This window comes from Colias philodice, chromosome 16, assembly GCF_061535455.1.
Source record: "Colias philodice isolate Cphi_HAF_F1 chromosome 16, ilColPhil1 Martin Lab GWU primary, whole genome shotgun sequence".
Classification (NCBI taxonomy): domain Eukaryota; kingdom Metazoa; phylum Arthropoda; class Insecta; order Lepidoptera; family Pieridae; genus Colias; species Colias philodice.
This window is the reverse complement of record NC_143101.1, coordinates 8159627-8183079: the sequence shown is the minus strand read 5'-3', so window position 1 is coordinate 8183079 and position 23453 is coordinate 8159627. Positions and strand designations below refer to the sequence as shown.

At 32.3% G+C, this 23453-nt stretch overlaps 1 protein-coding gene and 1 long non-coding RNA gene across 3 annotated transcripts; one reads left to right on the top strand and one right to left on the bottom strand.

Moving 5' to 3' along the window:
- Nucleotides 1-107: 107 nt before the first annotated feature.
- Nucleotides 108-18922, bottom strand: LOC149481837 (uncharacterized). 2 transcript variants are annotated; one of them, XM_089704976.1, is made up of 18 exons: nucleotides 18703-18922; nucleotides 17443-17554; nucleotides 17112-17227; nucleotides 16973-17040; nucleotides 15523-16887; nucleotides 15304-15376; nucleotides 13394-13492; nucleotides 12902-13032; nucleotides 12277-12352; nucleotides 11897-11965; nucleotides 11247-11287; nucleotides 11076-11161; nucleotides 9423-9612; nucleotides 8757-8877; nucleotides 8192-8355; nucleotides 7817-7973; nucleotides 1074-2587; nucleotides 108-601 (listed from the first exon to the last, which is right to left on the bottom strand). In XM_089704976.1, exons 1-18 carry the CDS (start codon nucleotides 18708-18710, stop codon nucleotides 264-266), a joined length of 4728 nt encoding a protein of 1575 aa, XP_089561102.1. In that variant the 5' UTR covers nucleotides 18711-18922; the 3' UTR covers nucleotides 108-263. The 2 variants fall into 2 exon arrangements, 1 of the variants encoding a protein (XP_089561102.1); XR_016316811.1 differs by lacking the exons at nucleotides 108-601; nucleotides 1074-2587 and adding exons at nucleotides 6473-7135; nucleotides 7220-7240 and having other exon boundaries at nucleotides 7707-7973.
- On the top strand, nucleotides 4385-5146 carry LOC149481838 (uncharacterized). Its single transcript, XR_016316812.1, has 3 exons — nucleotides 4385-4768; nucleotides 4877-4956; nucleotides 5031-5146. It is a non-coding gene; the product is annotated as an uncharacterized LOC149481838 (long non-coding RNA).
- Nucleotides 18923-23453: the final 4531 nt, after the last annotated feature.

Here is a 23453-nt window from a genome sequence, read left to right as displayed (position 1 = left end):
GTAGGTACCTACTGTGAAACATGCTCAAAATGTATATTATTTTAGTTGATCGAATTTGGGTTAAAGAAAACACATTTCAATATTATCAATTATTTATTCATTTCCATTTGTTTTATTTATTTTCATAAAAGTATACATATATTAATTAACATATATACGCTACGTTCTATTGCGCGCAGCGCAGTCAAAGTAATACAAATAAAAAATATCTTAAGTAATACATTTCAATGGTTAGAAAAAAGACTTTGCGAGTATATTTCATTTTAAGCGTTATCATCAAAATCAATTTTCTTAGAATTAGTGTTCTCATCAGGATCCTTTGACATTTCTGTTATCGTAGACAAATTGGGGACAGCACACGTAATTGGGAATATGTGATTTAAATTAGCACCATAACCTACATCTTCCGTTTCAGGCTCAAAATCTGGATAATTTGTTGTTTCTTCGTCGGAAACAAAATGCCATTGGCTTGGACTAGGGTTACCACCGGAGAGGTCTTCAGTTATGAGACTATTGGGTGTTGTACTGGCGTGGGGCGTATTTAGAATGCTCCCTGTTATGTTGTCTTTTTCGGCTTTGCTCGATTTACAAGTATCTACATCTGCAAAAGGAAATATACTTATTTTTGGAACATATAAATTTTTTAAGGATATTGTGAACGATGTTAAAGACGTTCAACTAAGAGCTAGCGCGCACGAGCAACTTTGTCTCCGCAACTATTTTGTCTCTCCCATCAATTTGTATGGGGAGTTGCGTCACTACGTGGGCGCACTTTCATACTAGCCCATAGGTAGGAGAGACAAAATAGTTGCGGAGACAAAATAGTTGCGGAGACAAAATAGTTGCGGAGACAAAGTTGCTCGTGCGCGCTAGCTCTAACTGAAATGGAGATCACAGACTCACAAGTTTAAAAAAAAACTTTATAAATTAAGCTTCCTGGCTGTTTTTACTCCTTTTTAAAATGTTACTAACTTACTTCGGGATTCCAAACCAAGATAACGGCAATAAGGCAGATATACTTAACTGTTATTATTTTTATGTGCTAAATGATGCATTAGAAGAAAAATATTTACCTTTAAATAAATCGGAACCATCCTGAGCATTAGATCCCAACAACTCCAAAGCCATTTCACCATTTACTTTAGTCCTACTATGCTCTCTCTCAGATTGAATGCTGTTCGAATCAATGGATATAATCGATTTAGAGTTTGGAATAATTTCCACACTATTATTCATAATACAATCGTGAGCCTGGAGACAAGTTTCTGAATGATTATGAATCAGATCCACACTGTCATTAATACCTAGAAAAATACCAGACTCTACATCATTCGTGGTGTTTTTATTCGGTATGATGTCATTATTTTCGGGATATTCCTCGCATGCAATATCTGTCTTTCTTGAAGGTCTAGTAATTTTAACTTTTATAACATCTTTCTTTTTCCTCTCTTTTTTAGTTTTAGCGTTAGCAGTGTTTAGAGTGTTTTCTACTGGCTCAGCTTGTTTATTTTCAATGTTTTGAGAAATATTAATTAGTGGGGGACAGGAATTCCTGCCAAATTGAGCGCATTGTTCTGTGTGTTCTTCTTCAACAAACGGTTCACAGTTAGAAGCTTTTGCTTTAGGAATAGCTTTCCTCTTACGAGGAGTAGATGATATTTTCCTAGTTTTCCTTCTTTTTGCTATTTCCGTGGGTTCAGCATCGTTAGCCACAGTTGTAACTACATCATGTTCATTGCCTGCTTTAGTTTGTTTACCTGATTTTTTTGCGCTCTCTATTAACATATTTCGAAGCTTTGTACTTATGGAATCTGACAAGGTTATATCTTGAATTTTAACTGTACAGACTTTGTTAAGAAAAGAATCAGTCACCATTGGGTTTTTAGGATTTATAGTATAATGGTATTTAGAACCATCTTTCCCCATTTTTTCGACCGTATAGTTACGTTCCATCAGAGGCATAGATACGTCGACCACAGGTGACATTAATTCATTGAGGGTTATTTTTTCATTATCTGCGACATTTAACGAATGTTCGTCGATGCTACTGAGCAAACTTTTATTGACCGATATATTTTCAACAATCGATAGAACTGGCGAAGTAGGTAGTGACATGCTGCTAGATTCATTTGCTATATATTCATTCAAATTTTTAAAAGTCTGGTCGTTGTTATTTATGTTTTTTACATTTGCATTCGATTCCCAAATATCATTATTGCTTATATTTTGACTGCATTCGTCAATTCTTTCTAAGGGTTTCGATGAGTTTGTCTTTTGAGGCACAAGCAACTGATAGGATTCTGACCTATATATGTGACTACTGACGCTTGAATTTGTGAACGTTTTCGATTTTAAGGGAGCAGTTAAGTAGGAATTGCTCGATTCACTGGTCATATCGTCATGTAAACAAGAAATAGATTTTTTACGAATGCGACTAATCTGTTTACGGTCGCTAATACTACATCTCCGTTTCTTTCTAAAACACATAACGGGACTACAGTCTGAATCTACGTAGCCTTGAGAGGTATCTTCAGAATAAAGCAAAGCACGGCCGGGGGAATTGTAATTTCTTGCGGTTTCTATGGCGCTGTAAAAAAACATGCGTTAGCAAGCAGTGCAAGAAAGCAAAAACTAAAGTGTGATATGAGGAGAGCCACATGCAAATGGAAGCAGGTTTATAAATCTAAAATATGTGATTAAAGCGCTTATGATATCTATTGCTAAATATAATATTATATAGTATGTAACTTTTTGGTTCAAAATAATCTTAAAACTACTATGAATTTTAGGAATTATGATAGAAACACAAGTATACTTTTTAAATTTTATTTAAAATCACCTGCTCCCATATACAGAATGATTGCTTACAAATAAAACATTTACTCCTTTAACTACTGCTTATATAAACTTGACAATTTAAGGTAAATTATTTCATTTTATACATAAGAAGATTTTTAAAAAACTTGATTTAATATAATTGTGGTAAAGTCTTACAAAGATACACAATTCTCGTCAATATTTTATAAAAATTGTACTTTTAATTTTTGTACAAAGGGATTTCATGGAATCAAGAAAGAAAGTAAATTTAGATACTACAACTTATCGAAAAGGTCAATATTGACTAGTATAAAAGAAAGTGTGGATTTCATCTTAATAAGCTTATTTTTACAATTTTGGTTTTAAATTTATACTAAAAAATAGCGAATTGTTACGATTTAAAATCAATCAGTGACCTTTATTTACAAATATAAAACGTATTTACATAAAGTGCCGAAAAAATGTGGAAGTCTTAGAAACAATAAAATCTTATTATAAACATTCAGCTAATTTATCCTGAAATTTACAGTTAAATAATAAATAGACTTTTGCGATTGGCAACCGCTCATAGCTATCGATACATGACTATGAATTATTTTGTATGTTTTTTGAAATATTATATGTAAGTACTTATACAAATTTAATAGGCATATAAACCAAGTCTTAACCTTTATTGCATTAGCTTCTTATAAATATAATATATAAACTAAATACTATTGTCTATGTAATAATCTGTCAAAAAACTAAAATGCAAATTAAATTCAATCTGTAATAGACTGTCAAGGAATAAATAGTGTTTTTGTGTGTAGTTTTTTTTTTGAATAATTACATAGATAGATAACAAATTATTTGTAGTGGTCCTAATTTATTAAATATAAAAGAAGTAAAAAAAAATATTGGTGTAAAAGAATTGCCAGATAAATTATCTTTGTCTACGGAATTTTAAAAACACACTTACAAAAATCACCTTTTAAGATTTATATTAGTGTCACAACGACTTATTACGAATTTTCTTGATAAACTCTATTTTTACAACCATTGACTGATATATAGCGATACACTCAAAGAGTACTCAATTTTAAGTAACTGCTAATTTTGTTAAATGTTATAGTCTTATATATAAAAATGAATCGCAAAATGTGTTGGTAAGCGCATAACTCGAGAACGGCTGAACCGATTTCGATAATTCTTTTTTTATTATATTCCTTGAAGTACGAGGATTGTTCTTATGTAGAGAAAACGTAAATATGTACCACGGGCGAAGCCGGGGCGGACCGCTAGTAGTTGATTAATATCATTGTCAATGACCTCTAAAATATTTTATTTTAGTAAAATCTTTGGTAAAAATAATCAGTGTAAGCCTAATGTTGTACTTAAGGTGATGAATTAATTTTTCTAACATTTACGGCCCTTTTCAAACCTTCGTAATTTTTATATTATTAAAGTTGTCGTGATGAAAATTCTTGACAAGAAAGTCCAATAGTAACACAATACGTCTACCGTTTTAGAAACATGATTCCATGATATTTTCTCGATAGAAAAAAAATACAAAGTTAGCATTGTTATTTTTTTTTAATCTCTGGCATCTTCAAAATAACAAACGTAAAGTTACGACTCTTTGGATATTAACTATAAAATATACAACCTATACGTCTACCGTGTTAGAATTTTGAAATATGCGATGGTTTTGAAATAAACAAGAAATACTTGAAATTAGCGCGCGACCAGCCAATATAGCGAGAGCCGCCCTGTACCTTCCTACCCCGATCGCTGCACGAGTCATTCCCGCTACGGCCGTCACACGGGGAACTTGTGTCGCTCGCGCAATCGTAAACAAGGGTGACAACACGATAAGACAAAATGAGACAAATGGGGACAATAAAGAAAATAAGAAGAAGAAACATAAATGTTGGAGGAAAAAGAATGCTTACAATTGGAACAAATTAATGAAGTAAGTTGGTTTTATTTTAAATTTGATGATAATTGTATTATAGACGATGTTTGATATGTACCCCTGTTTTAAGTACATAACGAATGTGTAAGATTTTTTCATTTATAGCATAAATAATCTGTTCAGAAATCCGGAATCCAGAAGGAAAATAAACCCACTGATTGTTCACAATGTGAATCCACTCCTTCGTAAGTACCTTTATTCAGTCAAAAATGTATGTTATCAAAGCTCTACTGGTTTTATCGCATGAATCCATTTTTAGCAAAAAGCAACAAAGTGCAAAGAAATAAAAAATCATGGTGAACTTAGTGGAAGTATGGTGGACATAATATGGAACAGGAGCTCATTGGAGTAGTATTATATTTAAAAAAATAGGAAAAAATTTCAAGAATTAAGTACATTTCTTAGTAGGTGGTAGATAAGTATGTTGTATAAAGAATTTGATGTTGATATTTATTTCATTTATACTTACTACACCTGTGCGGGAAATTGTTTAGTAATAAAACAGGTTTATATTCATATTTACATAGTAATGTGAGTTTTCATTTCGAAAAATTTTGTGTAAGTATATTAAATTGAGTTCCTGGGTGATCTGGAAACACAATTGGGCCCGGAAGATGGCGCTGCAGTCACTCCTCCTAATGACATGAACCGATTTGGATGAATATTTGTGTGCACATTTCATTTTTGTGGGATGATTGGTTGATTCGCTTTCACATTAGCTAATATTATGTATTTTTGTTGTTAGAAAGTAAACTTAATTAAATGTTTATAATACATTATTATTGGTATAAATAAGCCAGTGTTCGTCTCACATTGCTGTACCTGCCTACCTACCCTACCAGGGCCTAACTTTGTTCTGGCTATTTTATTTTGATTATTTGTAATGAATAATTACAATTATAATAGAGTGCAAAAAATAAATTTTGTGTGTTTTTTTTAAACAATTTTTTTATTTAAAAAAATATCATTCCGACCGCGGCTTTGCCCGCGTGGAATTAGATTATATCGTGAATCCTGTCTTATCCCACAGAAGTGTTCAGTTCGGATAAAAAGTATCCTATGTGTAAATCCAGGCAATTAGCTATATTTTATCAAAATTGGTAATGTAGTCTTGACGTGATTAAGTAACAACTAACAAAAAAATATACAAATTAACATCCAAAGTTTCGCATCAGTTTTACTGTATTAGTGATATCTTCCACTCTTGACTTTGACTGAGAAGAATTAGGGTTTATAACTTCTTTCAGAAATATTACCTTTCATTTCTGGGCATGACGTAATATCTACGTCAGCATCAAATTCTATCTAAATCCATTCAGTAGTCCGCGTTATTGAGTACCATTTCATTTTTTCAGAGTAACAATATTTTTTGTTATTTTAAAGATTATTTATAACCTGTATTATTTTGTAATAAAGTAAACATTACGAAATAATAATAATTATTAATAATGTCTAAGTAGTTGTTAAAAAGAAGATTATTTGTTTATAAGCAAGAAAATAAAACCAATAAATCAACAATTAAATATATGTATAAGAATATTATAATAACTGTATGACGACTCCATACATGTTTGTCCCGAGTCGGCCAGCGGCAGCGCGGCGAGTTTGCAAGAATGACTTCGCGCACACCCGCGTTCGCGATAGCGAGCTATTAGACTCCGCCCGCCAAGCAGTGGATTTTTTTTTGTGTATCGTCTTAATGAGAATCATGATCATAAAAGTTGTCAAAAACATTGTAAAATTAAAGCCATTTTGTTTGAATATTACTTTCATTAAAGATTGATGTTATGTTGGAAATACTACATGAAAAAAAAAGTTCATATTTTATTACATAATCCATACTAATATTATAAATGCGAAAGTAACTCTGTCTGTCTGTCTGTTACTCAATCACGCCTAAACTACTGAACCAATTTGCATGAAATTTGGTATGGAGATATTTTGATACCCGAGAAAGGACATAGGCTACCTTTTATTGCGAAATATGTACCACGGGCGAAGCCGGGGCGGACCTCTAGTTTCATATAAATGTATTTCTCCAAATTCCAATAACAAAATATGTACCTCTATGGCAGGAATTCGTTATATAATACAAATGAAATATAATTTGATTGTTTTGCTCAACGCAATGTATGAATTATTTACATCTTATTACTTTACGGGCTACGCCCATGGGGGATAAGTAGTGGGAACGATAAATAATTTTACTTTAATAAAAACCTAAACCACCTTCAAACTGGTAGAGCTTGACAAAATTTGTATGGGATTAATAGGAATGCAGGAAAAAAGTCATAAAAAATCACAAAAAGAGAAAAAAAAAAGACGAGAACGAATTAAGAATATTCTGTTTCGAAGTCAGTTTAACCCATTGACCACCGAGCGCCCCGATCGGGGCGCGACACAATAGATTATCTATTGTGTCTGTGATTCCGGGGACTGATGGATTAAAATAGGCTGACAATCATTTTGCACGCCTCATAAGCGAAGCGTTGAGGTGGGTACTACTGTCACTTCGCGCAAAACATCTGATTTTTCAAACTTAAAATGTCTTTATGTATCATACATTGCACTTGTAAGATAATACATACACACACATATTAAGAAAAAACACTATTTTTAACGTTCATGATATTTTTGATGTCATTTTTGTTATTTAAACTAGTTAAAAAACAGTTTAAAAAGTTCTGTCTTGGACGTCCGTGTGTCTGTATGTGCGGATCCTTTTTCTTGTTAACACGATAGCGACCGAAATACTTTACTAATCGAGTCTTTTTTTTTCTCTTACGCTTGAGTATGCTCAGGAATAGAACCCTTTCATTTTTCAGGGTCTGATTCGATGTGGTTTAATTGTTATTAAATAAACAAAAATAATAATTAATAAATATTTATTAAAAAAAATTATGAGGCGTGCACTTTTGGATTTTCCAAATTATTGATAAAGTACTATATCATCACTTTCCAAACTAAACAAATCTTTACTTTAACTATTTGAGTTGCTCTCAAAATTGAGTACCATTTGAGTGTAGCGACTTAAGTGTTACTTACTAACTGTTGCGAGGTTTCCTCGCATTCCTGCCTCTCGGCCTGTTTGGAGACGGAAACTTATATTTGACGTCATCGTCTGGTTCGACATTACGGTTCGCGTCTTTTGCTTTGCGAGGCGACGTTTTTCGATTGTTCACTATGTTCTTTTGTGTGTTTTCTGTGAATGGAAAAGTCTATTTGACAACATCTTCACTACATAGTAACGCAAAGTCGCTTCCTGCGTCTGTATGTATGCCTAGATCTTTATAACTACAGAACGGATTTTGATGCTGTTTTTTTTCAATACATAGGTTATTCAAGAGGAAGTAAGTTACGATGTAGGAAATTAATACAATATGAACATGTGATGAGAAACTTAATGAAACTAAATCTTACCATTGAGCACTTTTTTAGGTGTCCTATTGCTGCGCCGTGTGGTGACACCGATCTCTGGCTTGCTGTCAGTCTTTTTCTCAGTTTCGATAGAAAGTTTTGCTTTTTTCGGGGTTTCTGTTGATTTTTCTACTGGTGCTGGATTTTTTCTCGGTCTACCACCTCGTCTGTAACAATACATACATTTATTTATTATTTATTATAAGCGTCGGGAAATCATTACTAGAACTTAGTAAAAAAAACCTTTAAACCGAACAACCAATTGCAACTGTCTGTAACTATGTATATAATTATTTTTAATTTCGTTTTGATAAAATTGGTTTTGGATAGTTTTTCACGACGTGTGATTTTGTCTAAAAAAACGCAACAAGACATAAACTTTGTGAAACAAGTTTGTGTTTTCGCAGGCGAAAAATGCGAGTTCGAATCCCGCCTTGTGATCGATTTTTCTTTAAAATCTCAACATTGAAAAATACAAGTTTGGGATGGGGTAAATAATTTTCACATCTTTAACAGATTTTTAATTATTATGGTTTATTTTTAGTTCATATGTACGTTTAGTTTTTACCTCTTAGCTACATCCTGTGTGGGCTTCACATTAGTAGTATTAGTTTCGCCGGCCTCTGCTTTATCTAACTCTTCTATTTGTTTGAATATCTCACTCTCTATTTGATTCACTCTATTCGTTCCTGAGAAAGATAAGTGTTTGTAAAATTATAAAAAAAAAAATACAATAGCGCATTTACAAATGTTTCATTTGAATTATTTTGCCTAAATATGATATAAAAATTAATAAGCATAGAATCTAAATAAACACAGCTTTAATTTACTAGGAGTAGAATATCCTATTGTATTAAAAGTCAAAACATTGAAATTGAATTCAACACTTCTACAAAAGTAGCTTTATGATTCATGCAAAAACTATTGACTATCTGTTTCAAAATTTTTCACAACTTTTAGGAAACTAATTAAAAAATTTAATAAACAGGCTAGCCAAATAAACGGCAAATAAAGTTTATAAGCTTTAAATATTCAATTTCATTGCTGCACTACCTATTCACCATTTTCTTCTTTTTATAATTATAAATCCTACCCATAAGTTGCCGGGTAGAAATCGCTTAGTAGCGATAAGGCCGCCTTTTTAGCTTTTCATATTGACTGTTTCTTTATGAGTAATATGAATTACTGGTGTTGAAGTGTATGTATTATTATTATATATTATTAACATACTAACCATTATCATTCTTTACAACCGGTGAAGATATTCCACTGAGCACTATAGCTTCAGGGGAAACCCTCTGAGCCTGTCCACTTTGACGATCACTTGGCTTTTTGTCTTCGTCTTTGTTGTTCTTGTTCAACATCTGCACCACTTGTTCCAGTACTGGGTTTATGTGTGTCCAGTGACCTTCTAATTGTACCTCCTGAATGTGATAATTTATTTATCATTCGCAAAAAATTAGATTTTTTTTTAAATACAGTATCACCCGTATTCACAAACAGTACTTCCCTAAGTAAAGCATCAACACTGTGCAAAGGGTAACACTTCTCAGTGCGTTCCAATCATCGAGCCTTTCTATTCATAGACAAAACTTAAGTAATGCTTGGCAAAGCAAACGCACTGCGTAAAATGGCGGCATGTGATTGGTCCATTTGTATTGCTAAGTTCATGGTAGAGTTTGACAGGAGTGACAATGAAATTTATAAACTGCTTTATTATCATGCAGATGTGCAAGCAGATGTGAGATGAGCCGAGAGACCTTTTTAACAATTCTTGAAACTGACGGCTCGCTCACTTCTATAAGATCTCCCGTAACCATCTGTACTTAAATGAAGATTATAAATTATTACCTACATATTATACTTAATTCTGAAAAATTCTTGAAACTGTACCTACTGTTAGGTTCTTTGATACAATAATGTATTACTTATTTGTAAATTATAAATAGGTAAGTGTTTTCTTAAAACTTACCTGAAAACTTCCGGAGGAATAAAACCTTATAGCTATCAGCAGTTGATACATTGGCGGTACTGGTAAGCCTCTTTCAGTCAATTTTATTAAATCATTAATAATTAATAACTAGTGGCAAAAGAACATGATAAACATCTTTCGAAAATCTATAACGTTTTCTAAACTCTTCCGAACTATAGTAATCAAAAGGATCTTAAAAGTCCCGTACCACTTTTCTTGTTATTATTGTCCTTTGTTCAAATATCCTATCGTTAATATAATAATCGAATTCTTCTTCACTGCTATAATCCATTTTGAGGTCGAAAGTAACAACAAAATAAGACGACAAAATAATATAACTTCACTCGTTTTGTACACGTGGCCTGTTTTTGGTCTACTATGAGTTGTTTAAAGTAGCTATCGAAGTTGCTTAGCTGTGCGTTCAGTTTAACGAGCGCATAGTGCGCTTCACCACTTAAGTATTGTTTGTGAAATGATTTTGCTACCCCTATGCGTCCATGCCTACTATGAGACCTCACAGTAACGTTTGTGAATACGGGTGTTAGTCTCTCTGTCCCAAGTAAAAAAGCAATTTAAAAGAATAGGGAATTATCGTACAATTTTACGTGAAAATATTTAACCGTCTATTTATTGTGTGCGTGTACTAGTGTACACACGTACGAAGTGAAACTTCTTTATGACCTTATTTGTCAAAAAATAATTTACTATATGCAACTTTACAGAAATACGTCGAATCACGCGTGGTAGAGATAAGAAAAAGATGGCGCGTAACGGAAAAATGTCACGCGTAACAAAAAAATGTTACACTAAATTTTTTTCCAACCCCGATAAAGAAGTTTCACTTCAATTATAATAATTTTAATTCAGGATTTTAGTGCCATAGGAGAAAGTAAGTCACAAATTGTCATTACCTACCTCATTGTTCTTGAATAATTTAATCTTGACAGTATTATCTTGTTTATCTTCCGGGGCTTTGATCCCTGATGTCGACGCAATAGCCTCTGTGAATAATTATTTTTATAACAATTATGAATGAATCAAACAGGGACAACTACTATATTGCACCAAAAGACAATAATATCTTACCTTCTTGTTGAAACTTTTTTGGGGATGTCTGTTGAGCTTTTCTGAAAAATAACAAAACATTTTAAAATAATTTGGAAAATCCAAAAGTGCACGCCTCATAATTTTTTTTTAATAAATATTTATTAATTATTATTTTTGTTTATTTAATAACAATTAAACCACATCGAATCAGACCCTGAAACATGAAAGGGTTCTATTCCTGAGCATACTCAAGCGTAAGAGAAAAAAAAAGACTCGATTAGTAAAGTATTTCGGTCGCTATCGTGTTAACAAGAAAAAGGATCCGCACATACAGACACACGGACGTCCAAGACAGAACTTTTTTAAACTGTTTTTTAACTAGTTTAAATAACAAAAATGACATCAAAAATATCATGAACGTTAAAAATAGTGTTTTTTCTTAATATGTGTGTGTATGTATTATCTTACAAGTGCAATGTATGATACATAAAGACATTTTAAGTTTGAAAAATCAGATGTTTTGCGCGAAGTGACAGTAGTACCCACCTCAACGCTTCGCTTATGAGGCGTGCAATATGTAGGTTATTTTTTTTTAATCAAAAACTTCAAGTGAGGAACACAATACATGTAACATTTAAGAACATTATTATTATACATATTTAACATTTAACGTTTCTTGATGAACTTACAATTCCATTTGCTGCACAGCATTGCTATTTTCTATCACCTTATTTGAATCTGTAGCCTGTTTTAATAACCTGAAAGAAAGTGTGCAAAATATGTTTAATCTACATATTTTTAATTTTATTTATTAATTTACTGTATTATTTATTAAGAAACTTGCTGTGCTTGGAGGTTTTACCCACACCGCTCCGGTTGGTCTTAGCGTGTATACCCTATAGCCTTCCTCAATATATTATGGGCTATCTAACACTAAAATAATTTTTCAAATCGGACCAGTAGTTCCCGAGATTAGCGCGTTCAAACAAACAAACTCTTCAGCTTTATAATATTATAGTATAGATTATTAAATTATACTTATTTATTATATTATTAAAATAAAACATACCTGGCAAGTTCGTCTGATTTTTTCTTTTCCTCAACATACTTCAACTTCCAGTATGATTCTTCTTTGTCTGATTCATCTGGAATATTAAGTTTTAAATATCAATATAATATGTACATATAAATATATGTATTAACGAGCTTTTGCCCGCAGATTTGCCTGCATGGAAGAGATAAATTTTCATGGTACAAACTCTCATCTCCTATTTTATCGCCTTAGGGCTAGAATTGATCAAAATCCTGCATTTTCAGCACAAGCCGTTCAGTGGTTTGGGCTGTGCGTTGAAAGATTACTATGTCAGTCAGTCACTTTTGATTTATATACATATATTTAGATGTAGAAGATAATATATTATGTATATGTGTGATGTAACAGCCATATCTTTATAAAGTTATAAGTTTAATTTTGTAAGCCAGTAAAACCGGTATTGAAGCTTTGCCAGTCCATTTACGATATAAATATATACTACTACTACACCATACTAATACTATAGTTCTATTAGTATGGTGTAGAATGTAGACGAACAAATTAAGGATAAGAAATTATATACACACACAAATACAAACATATATCTTATACTTAATAAAACATTGGAAAAATAAACTGGAATCTGTGAAATAAATCATACCATTAGGTGTATAATTGAGATAGTTCTTAAGAATCTTGCCATCTTTAACAACTGGGTAGATTTTCTTGCCATGCATTACAAATAGCCCGCCTTCCTCCTCCAAAGATAGTACTCGCGCACTTTTTGGTTTTCTACAAATAAATATAATACATATTGAAATTATCATAACAAATAAATATTTTACAAAAAATACATATTTCAAAAGCTATTAAAAGTTTTTTTATTGAATTTTGGTAGCTTTTCAAAAGACACTGAAATAAAATCTAATAAGATTTTACTTATACTTGACAAGAAATTTAATAATCATTCCATGCCATACAGAGGCCATATTCAAAAGAAAAAAATATATTGTTATAGATATTGTTTATAAATATTAAATATATTGAAGAAAGTCCTATCTTATAATAGATCATGGCTGTCTGAGATTCATAAAGAAACTCCTAAATAAATTAATTTAGCTATGCTATTTTATTCAATAATTTGTGAACTTACAGAAACTTCCTGGTGCCTCTATTCTTCCTTCCCCTTGGTGGTGAAATAAATTCCGACATAGAGTCCGAAGTGTAGTCACTTGTGCCTGATGATATGTTTCTACAAAATAATTTGTAAAGCCTTTAAGTGGGTCTTCAGTTTTTTTTATTATTTATGTCTTGAAATCAATAATATCTTATGTCTTGAAATTAACAACTTGGTAAATGATTTATTAGAAGAACTTATTGGTTGACAAAGGCATGTGCAAAACCTTAAAATTTTAAGAAAAAGTACCATACAGGTAAATTAGCTTGGAGAAATTTTTGCGTTTGTAGTAGTGTATGGTCAGCAAATAAAATAAAACAACATTTTATTTTTAGTTTTTATTTTATACAGGGTTACTTGTAAAACACCAGCAACCTCGCAGGACAAGATAGCTAACATCATAAGTAACAACATTTGTTCTACGACTTTTGGCATAACGCAATAAATTATTTTTAAATGATTTTTTAAACTTTTATTGTACTCTCCTTACATTTGTAAGTCTATGTTCTATTAATTATCGGATGGACGACGCGACGCCCCCTTCCCCCTCTCGTTCGCTTTTTGTTTACGTAATTTTTGGGAGGCGTAGAGTTTATAATATTCAGACGGAAAATTAAATGAATATTTATTTTTGTATGAAAATAAAATCTAACAAATTATCAAAAGTCGAAATGTTGTTACTTATGATGTTAGCTATCTTGTCCTGCGAGGTTGCCGGTGTTTTACAAGTAACCCTGTATATATAAGGGATTTTAAATTAAACTATATGTGTTTCTCCTCTGAAAAAGATGAGACTTTATTTTAATATTTGCACATTTAACATACATATAACTTTTACATTAACAATGTTACTAAAATGAAAAATTTACTAACCTGAAAAAGAAACGACATTTAAAGTTTAATTCTTTAGTTTGAGAAGTCAAAGGCTTGCCTCGACCATGTTTTAACACTGGAGCCATATTGAATTAACAATATAAAGTTACAACATTTACACACAAATTAAACACTAGTTATGGCCCTGCCTTCATACAAAACTGCTGAATACGCCGTTCGCACGGGAATAGAATGTGGATGCGATTTCCCTTAGTTAGCATCCAAGCTTACGTCTTTATAATTATTAAACTGTATAAATTCATTCTTTAACTCCGGTCTGCATCGTGCAGACATGGGTGTAAAAGTCTCATTTTAGCTATTAAATGTAGTTTTTAAGTACATCTGAGTTTTCATTTGGGGCCTCCGGCTGCGGGACATGTAATTCACTTCAACAAATATTATAACAATAATAACAAATAATAACAACAATCAACAAATACAAAATTTATCAATTAAACTACGTACATAATAATTATAATTTTTGAATGAAATGTGCTTTATGTTCTAACGGTACCAAACGACTGCACGTGGCACCTGCGGACAGCGTAAACTGATTTATTCTGGTTTTGTGCGTGTTTCCACTTTCCACTATCAAGTGACGATTTATTTATTTGTTTTGTTTCGTAATTATTATGGTCAAATATTAATTATGAAACAAATTATTATGGACACGATATTTTATTGTTTCACGGTAGTCGCCTTGTCGTTTGCTCAAGGACGTAAAATTGAATGATATATTTTTTTTTATAAAGTCAAAACCATTTTCTTTCAAATAAAAACTTGTTTTTATTGAAAACAAAAGTGTTGCTAGGAATAAGTATAAAATTAAATAGTAATGTTAGGATATCGAAACATTTTTGTATAGGCCAGAACGATATAGTGGAAACGCGCTCTAAGATCTGAGTAATATACACATACATACACACCACTACATATGCAAAAATTTCTCCAAGCTAATTTACCTGTAGTATCATGTGTCACATTAAAATGTTCGATTGAAAAATCAAACTTACAGTGTTTTGTGTCGCGAGGTCGATCGTTTTCTATTAGTATAACTTCTACGCCTTTTTCGACTAGAGATGATATCTATACAAAAATAAAATTTAATTTAATTCTTATATCATAATTTTAGATTAACATTACTCATCCACAGTTTTATTGGTTGAAAAAGCAATAGCAGGCAAAGAGGCAGAGACAACACAGATTTTCTTAATTTGGAATCATTTATTTACCATGAGTAAATCCAAGTGCATGGGACAGGGCATTATTTCGTTGTTTCTTCTGTATGAGTCGTAGAGCTGATTTATTTTTAAGTTGCACTTCTTCAACACTCGAGTCTGAATGTAGCACTTGTTCAGTTTTAGATGTCTGGGCTTCTTCCACATTACTGGTCCTTGTCTGCTGCTTGCTGGTGTCCGTGTGATCAATGCTGTTACCAGAATCACTGTAAATTGTGTATGGCAACTGTTGCTTTGAATACGAGTTCTCCTGTCTCCCACTTGTCTTTTCTGTTTCTGTACTTATTTCCACTTTGCTTGAGCTATTTTCATTTTTTCCAGTATCAGTCTTACCCTTGGTGTCTTTAGAAATTGAATCAAGGTTCACAACTTGTGCATCATTACTCACAACTTGTTCTTCTATTGCTGTGTTATTTTCTGCTGTATTACTATTCTTCTTTGATAGTATATTTTTACCTACATTTTTTTCGGTATTTGTTATTGCATCTGTATCTGATACTGACATTTGCTGTTCCAGCTTTTTGCGTTTTAATTTAGGCGCTTCTTGGGAGGTCGCCCTCTTTTTGTTTTGTTTATTATGATTTTTCAGTGATAGTTTCTGCACTTTACCTTTGTCAGCTGTGTTATTGTTGCTAGAATTTTTATCAAGTCCTTCTGGATTATTTGGCAGTTGAGTGTCAACTGTAGTGTTGATATTATTTCCTGTCTCTGTGGACTTCCGTACAGTTCCACTTTTCTCCTCTACTACTTGTTCTTTAGTAATCGGCCCCGATTTATCCTCATTTGCCTTATTGTTCCCACTTAAAATAGAATCAGATGTGTTTTTAAGATTTTCTTCAGACACATCATTATCTAATGGATTTTTATCCAATAAATCCTCGACAATTTTTAACGAAGCTGGACTTTCATTACCAGCATCTTCATCAATTTTTAAATTGTTGTCTTTATCTTCTGAATCTGAAATTTCTATTGTACAATTATTTTCATTGTCTGCACCATTCAAATTAGTGTTATCTACCTTTTTGGTTTGTTTCAGTTCATCAACATTGTCGTTATCTGAATCAAAATCATTAATAACCTCTTGAATTAAGTCTGATGTTTCTTTTTTACGTGTTGATGTTGGTCCTTCTTCTTTATTTTGGTCTTGGTCAGGTTCTTGGTCTTGGTCCAGTTCTTGGTCATGTTCAAGTTCTTTTTGTATGTCCTCAGCAGTTTCATAGCAATTCTCTAATACAAGAGTGTCTGTGGATGTTCTATCCGCTACTGATTTTGGATTTTTGGAAGCCTCACCTGCTGCTTCTCCTTTTTCTTTATCATCTTCATTCATATCTTCTTCATCCACTACAGGCTGACCATTTTCTAAACAAAGAAGTTATTTGAAATAGTATATTTAAGAAAAGAACATGCTTTATGTAATATATTTGTATATTGATTGGATACTGACCATTGTTGATGTCTTTATCCACCGGTTCAACATCAAGCTTATTGTTCAGTTTGGATTCCACATCACATCTATAAATGTACCAAAAATAATTAAAAACCAATCATAAACAATACAAATTAATTCATGGAAAAATACTCACCCTTGTCTAAAACTAGCAATTTGAGTAATGTTCAGTTTATAATATGGATTATGAATATCAGGTAAGATGCGCTTCAGAAATGTTTCCTTAAGACTCTGCCATGTCCTATTTAAAATCTAAAATCAAAGAGTATAGATAAATAGATAATAAAATCATTATCAATTTTTAAACATAGAAAAAGTACCCCCCTTTTTTGTTCTTTAAAAACTTATTATTTTTATATCATTTAATATTTTTATAGCATTTGAATGCTACAAAACACTAAATATCAAATTAAATAAATCTTTGCTTGAAAGAAAATATAAAATTAGATGCAAGTGAAAACATTTACCTTATCATTGGCAAACTCCATCCACATTTTTCGTCCTCTTACTTCACTGTAGACTTTATGTTTGACCAGATAATCTACTATGGTCTTCATTTCCTTCATTGTATATGCTTTCCTGTAATAGAAACATTAGAGTTAAATGGAATAAAAACTAATCATTTGCTATCTAAGCAGAAGTTAAATGATATTATAATAAAGACACACATGTGTTTCTTACACTTTGTGTCTTGTAATGTTTTCACACAAAACTCACTACTTCTACTAAAAAACATTTTTCCTGAGTCACATAGGCTATATTAACTTATTTTATTTCACTTTTAATCTGAGGTTAAGCCAGTATAAGCCGCTTGATTTTATGCATCCAGTAGATTTGTCTTGGGAACAAAATTCTGTTTTTAAAGTTCATGTGAGTACATAATATATCTATAATAATAATGAATCACCAAATGTGTTGCAAAGCACTTAAGAATGGCTCAAGCAATTGGGCTATTTTTGTTGTCTTTGTTGAGGTAAAAAGAAGGTTCTTATGGAAAGAAAACACGAAAAGGGAGCAAAAGAGCAGAAAAACGTCTACTGGGGCAGTGAATCCATACTAATATTATAAATGCGAAAGTAACTCTGTCTGTCTGTCTGTTACTCAATCACGCCTAAACTACTGAACCAATTTGCATGGAATTTGATATGGAGATATTTTGATACCCGAGAAAGGACACAGGCTACCTTTTATTGCGAAATATGTACCACGGGCGAAGCCGGGGCGGACCTCTAGTACAATATAAATCCCAATATTCAAAGGCTTTATATAAGGCTATTAAGTGGCAAGGCTTTCAACATGATACTTAAATTTATTTTTAAAATAAGATGCCACATGAATGGTTGTATAATGTATTATGTACAATATTTTAAATTTATATTATTTGAAATGTCATACTTCTGCTGTTGGAATATTGTTAATATTAAAGTAAAGATTTAGAAAATGGGCATATTCATGTATATGTAATTTTTTAATTAAAATATTAATATGTAATAATTAATAAGTAAGTAAAAAATACGTAGTAAAGTCAAAACTACGCAATATACAACAGATACAAATGACTACAAAAAAATAAACACATAAATGCGATCCTTTATACATTAATATTTTTAATTAAACTTTTGTCGTAGATATACTAGATTTAAAGGTAATTCAGTTTAGCATTTAAATTTAAAGCAAATGTAGAAACAAGTAACGAGGGTATGCTATAAATTTTATATTTAACTTACCCCGACATTGTGGTTTGCTTTTATTGGTATATTGCAATGATTCAAATACTGTTCGATGAATCCTTGGAATGTAAGCCTTTGATTTTAATAAAATAGGAAATTCATCATCTTCTGTTTCATATCAGTTTGGAACTTTTACAAATACTTTTGCCGGTAACGGTACAAAAAAGATAAATAATTAACAAGTAACGCGACCGCCAAGCCGTTGTTTGCCGCAGATAACAAGATGACGCACAAATGTCATTTGTCACTTTACGGACATAGATTAAAAAACTATTTTTTATTATAATAATATGCAGATTCACTGCAGATTATTAACCTAAATATATAAAAGTGAAAAATTCACATAGCTGGCTTATAAAATAGTACTTTGTAACTTCACATCAAATTCATTCGAAAACACTTATGTATTTATATCATAGAAATCTAAATAACAAGACACTAGAAGTCGTAAGCGTGCGTGACCTTGTCGCCACTCAGGTGATTTTCACATCACCAGTGCATTCGTCACTGTTCAGTTGCTCTGGAGACGTATGAGTGTATACATGGTGTGTTTCAGCAATTCCCATTGCGGAAATTCTTCCACAAGTTGTAATCACTACATAGTATAAAACAAAGTCGCTTTCCCTGTCCCTATGTCCCTTTGTACGCTTAAATCTTTAAAACTACGCCACGGATTTTGATGCGGTTTTTTTTAATAGATAGAGTGATTCAAGAGGAAGGTTTATATGTATAATAACATCCATTAAATAGTGGAGAAGTACTCTTATATTTGAGGTTTCTAATGTGATGTCGTAAAAAATTACATTTTTTCCGCTTACATTGCAAACGCAGGCTGAACCCTACGAGTTTTATCAAAATAATGTACTAAGTATTATACACATTGAAAAGGTCTACAGAAAAGTCCGCGATGGTATATGTCTATCTCTTATGGATAACCCACAATAACTTTTTTTCGTCATTTACTTTTTACGACAAATAATGGCTAATTTTCGATGCGATTTTAACCAATACAGCATTAATCCTTAACCAATTAAATACCTTGAATACATTGTTCATTTAATATAGATCTATATGGCCGTTTACACCGTATGATTAAAGTGAATATTTTCGAAGATATTACAGATTTAAAAATTGCGGGACGTAGCGTTTGCGGCGGTACCGGCCGGCCGCGCCGCCCGGCTATCTATTTTATACCCGTACCTTAGATTAAGTATTGGTCTCCGCGCGCGCGCTACGACTAGATACCGCCCCACCTAAAAACAATAGCTCTGTGAGTGCGGCAACTCATTTCTGTAGTGTGTGTTAGGCAATTTGTAAAGACGCTAGTGTGTGTGAAGAATTGGGCTGCCAGCTACATAAATTTTACCTCATAAATGGGAAATCTGGCATCTTGGAAAGAAGTTTGAAAAATATTTTTTTCATCCTGACCTGGCCGGGAATCGAATCCATGAACATGCGACTCAAATCCACTTGCGACGCTACTATACTATAGTCACAAAGGTTGTTTAAAAGTAAAAAAGCGGAAATAAAAAAAACATAATAAATGAGTCAGTTAAACATGGTTAAACAGAAATAAATTATTGTTATTATACTTTTTTATACATGTGTTAGTAATAGTATTGAAAAAAAAGTTCAAATTATTGCTAAAAGATTTCCTCAACCACGTGTATTTTTTTGGATATGCAGTACGGCAACACTGAATGGCGTCGTATTTTCGTAGAAAAAATTTTCGAAGTAAAGGAGAAATTTCGATTAATACGATACTTAGTGATGGTACGTGATACCAGTGTCTTTCTTATTTTTTGTTGTATTATTTTTAAATAGTTTTATGACACAAATAGGCATTTTACTTCAGATTTTGTTCAAAATCTTTATAAACTATCGGTTCGCCCTCTCCACACAATGCTTGTGACACGACTGGCTTGGGTACCAATTGGGTACGCCGAATTCGGCGTACTATTAGTTGCCGCATTTTTCGAGTACGCCGGCGGTATCTAGTCGTAAGTTATAAACAGACGTTCGAACTGGTGCGACCGGACCACCGTACTCGTGCGGTGCGATCGACTCGCCACACGACCGCACCGCACCTAGGGTTGCCAGTATTTGATTTAAGGGTTAACAGCATCAAAAATGCGAGTTTTAGTTATTTTTTACGGGAGACAATTAAAACAGCAATGTTAAATAGAGAAAATTTATTTTTGGCATTTATATTTGCTGTTGGAAGAAACAGCTTTTAATAGCTCTTCATTTTCTAAAGCGAATGTCTAAAAATCTTTGCACGATAATTTAAAATTACATTTAATTAATTTGCAGCTTCGCCTTTACAGTTTCAATATGAATATTCAATCGGTTTCGGCTATCCGTCCAGGCATTGCCGCACAAAGAAAATATTCTTTGTTTAAAAATTACGATTAAATTTACGATTTTTAAAAAAAACATTTAAAATATGTATTGGAATTTTCGCGGCCGACTAAGATAAATAAATTCGTATAAAAAAAATAGATACACTAGATAATTTATTATGTTGCTTATATATGAAGTGATTAAAGGCGCAAATTATCCCTTTTTGAAATTTTCGATATTGTCGATAGAGGCGAAAGTATTGTAATTTTTACTGATTTTCGTTTTTATTTTTTTATATTATATGCAGGCGTTAGTAGAAGCTCTGTTAAGTACCAAAAGAAACCTTGAACTGAGTTCTACATGTAACAAAAATACCACATTCTAGCCACGAAGTTTTTACAAGATATAGATTTTCAAAGAATGTCAGGGTTGCCCCTAGTAAACAAAATTATATATATCATCTATCTATTACCAAGTTTTTGTTTATGTTTTAGTCGTTAGTTATAGTCGATATTTTAATATTATTCAATATATTATTATAGGTAGGTACTTGATCCTTATAATATGTAATAAATTAACTGAACAAAAAAAAAATATCTTAGATTTTTAAGACAATTCAATAATATCAAATTAATACAAATTAATCTCCTTTTTTTGTGAATATTTCGAACATTGATCATAGTAATCTCATTAAAAGTCAAACCGAATTCTTTGAAAATCTATTTCACGTAATAAATTCGTGGTTAGAATGTTGTATTATTTTCACATGTAGACCTCAGTTCAAGGCTTCTTTTGGTACAAGTACAAGTACAACCATTGAAAAGAAGAAAACGAAGAGAAAAGAATGGGCAAAATTATATTTAAAAGACAGGGATTCATTCAGACATATGCAGTCATATCATAAATCTTTGTAGAGTTCTAAAATTTATATTATTAATCTTTTTTCAGTAATAGCCACGTCATCCGACGCCATCGCCATTGATAACGATCGACCGACGTCCGTTTTGTTTGGCGGTAGAACTGTGACTAAAGCTGTAATAAGTATATAGTCTATGACTTAAGCGCTGTCCGGTGCGATCGCCCGTCCACACGCGCGAATTTGGTACGGTCCGCACCAAGTTCGGAAGAAAAAACCATCGGACCGACCGTACCGTCAATAATAATAATTATGTCCGGCGGACCACTGTACACATGATCGAATATGGTCCGGAGCGCACCAAGGTCACGGTGCGGTCCGTACCAAATTCGAACGTCTGTTTTGAACTGTAAGTTATAAACAGACGTTCGAATTTGGTACGGACCGCACCGTGACCTTGGTGCGCTCCGGACCATATTCGATCATGTGTACAGTGGTCCGCCGGACATAATTATTATTATTGACGGTACGGTTGGTTCGATGGTTTTTTCTTCCGAACTTGGTGCGGACCGTACCAAATTCGCGCGTGTGGACGGGCGATCGCACCGGACAGCGCATTAGTCATAGACTATATACTTATTACAGCTTTAGTCACAGTTCTACCGCCAAACAAAACGGACGTCGGTCGATCGTTATCAATCGCGATGGCGTCGGATGACGTGGCTAATACTGAAAAAAGATTAATAATATAAATTTTAGAACTCTACAAAAATTTATGATATGACTGCATATGTCTGAATGAATCCCTGTCTTTTAAATATAATTTTGCCCATTCTTTTCTCTTCGTTTTCTTCTTTTCAATGGTTGTAACTTGTACTTGTACTTGTACCAAAAAAAGCCTTGAACTGAGGTCTACATGTGAAAAAAATACAACATTCTAACCACGAATTTTCAAAGAATTCGGTTTGACTTTTAATGAGATTACTATGATCAATGCTCGAAATATTCACAAAAAAAGGAGATTAATTTGTATTAATTTGATATTATTGAATTGTCTTATAAATCTAAGATATTTTTTTTGTTCCGTTAATTTATTACATATAAGGATTAAGTACCTACATATAATAATATATTGAAATATCGACTATAACTAACGACTAAAACATAAACAAAAACTTGGTAATAGATAGATGATATATATAATTTTGTTTACTAGGGGTAGGGACAACCCTGACATTCTTTGAAAATCTATATCTCGTAATAACTTCGTGGCTAGAATGTGGTATTTTTGTCACATGTAGAACTCAGTTCAAGGTTTCTTTTGGTACTAAACAGAGCTTCTACTAACGCCTGCATATAATATAAAAAAATAAAAACGAAAATCAGTAAAAATTACAATACTTTCGCCTCTATCGACAATATCGAAAATTTCAAAAAGGGATTCACTTCATATATTAGCAACATAATAAATTATCTAGTCACTAGTGTATCTATTTTTTTATACGAATTTATTTAGCTCAGTCGGCCGCGAAAATTCCAATATTTTAAA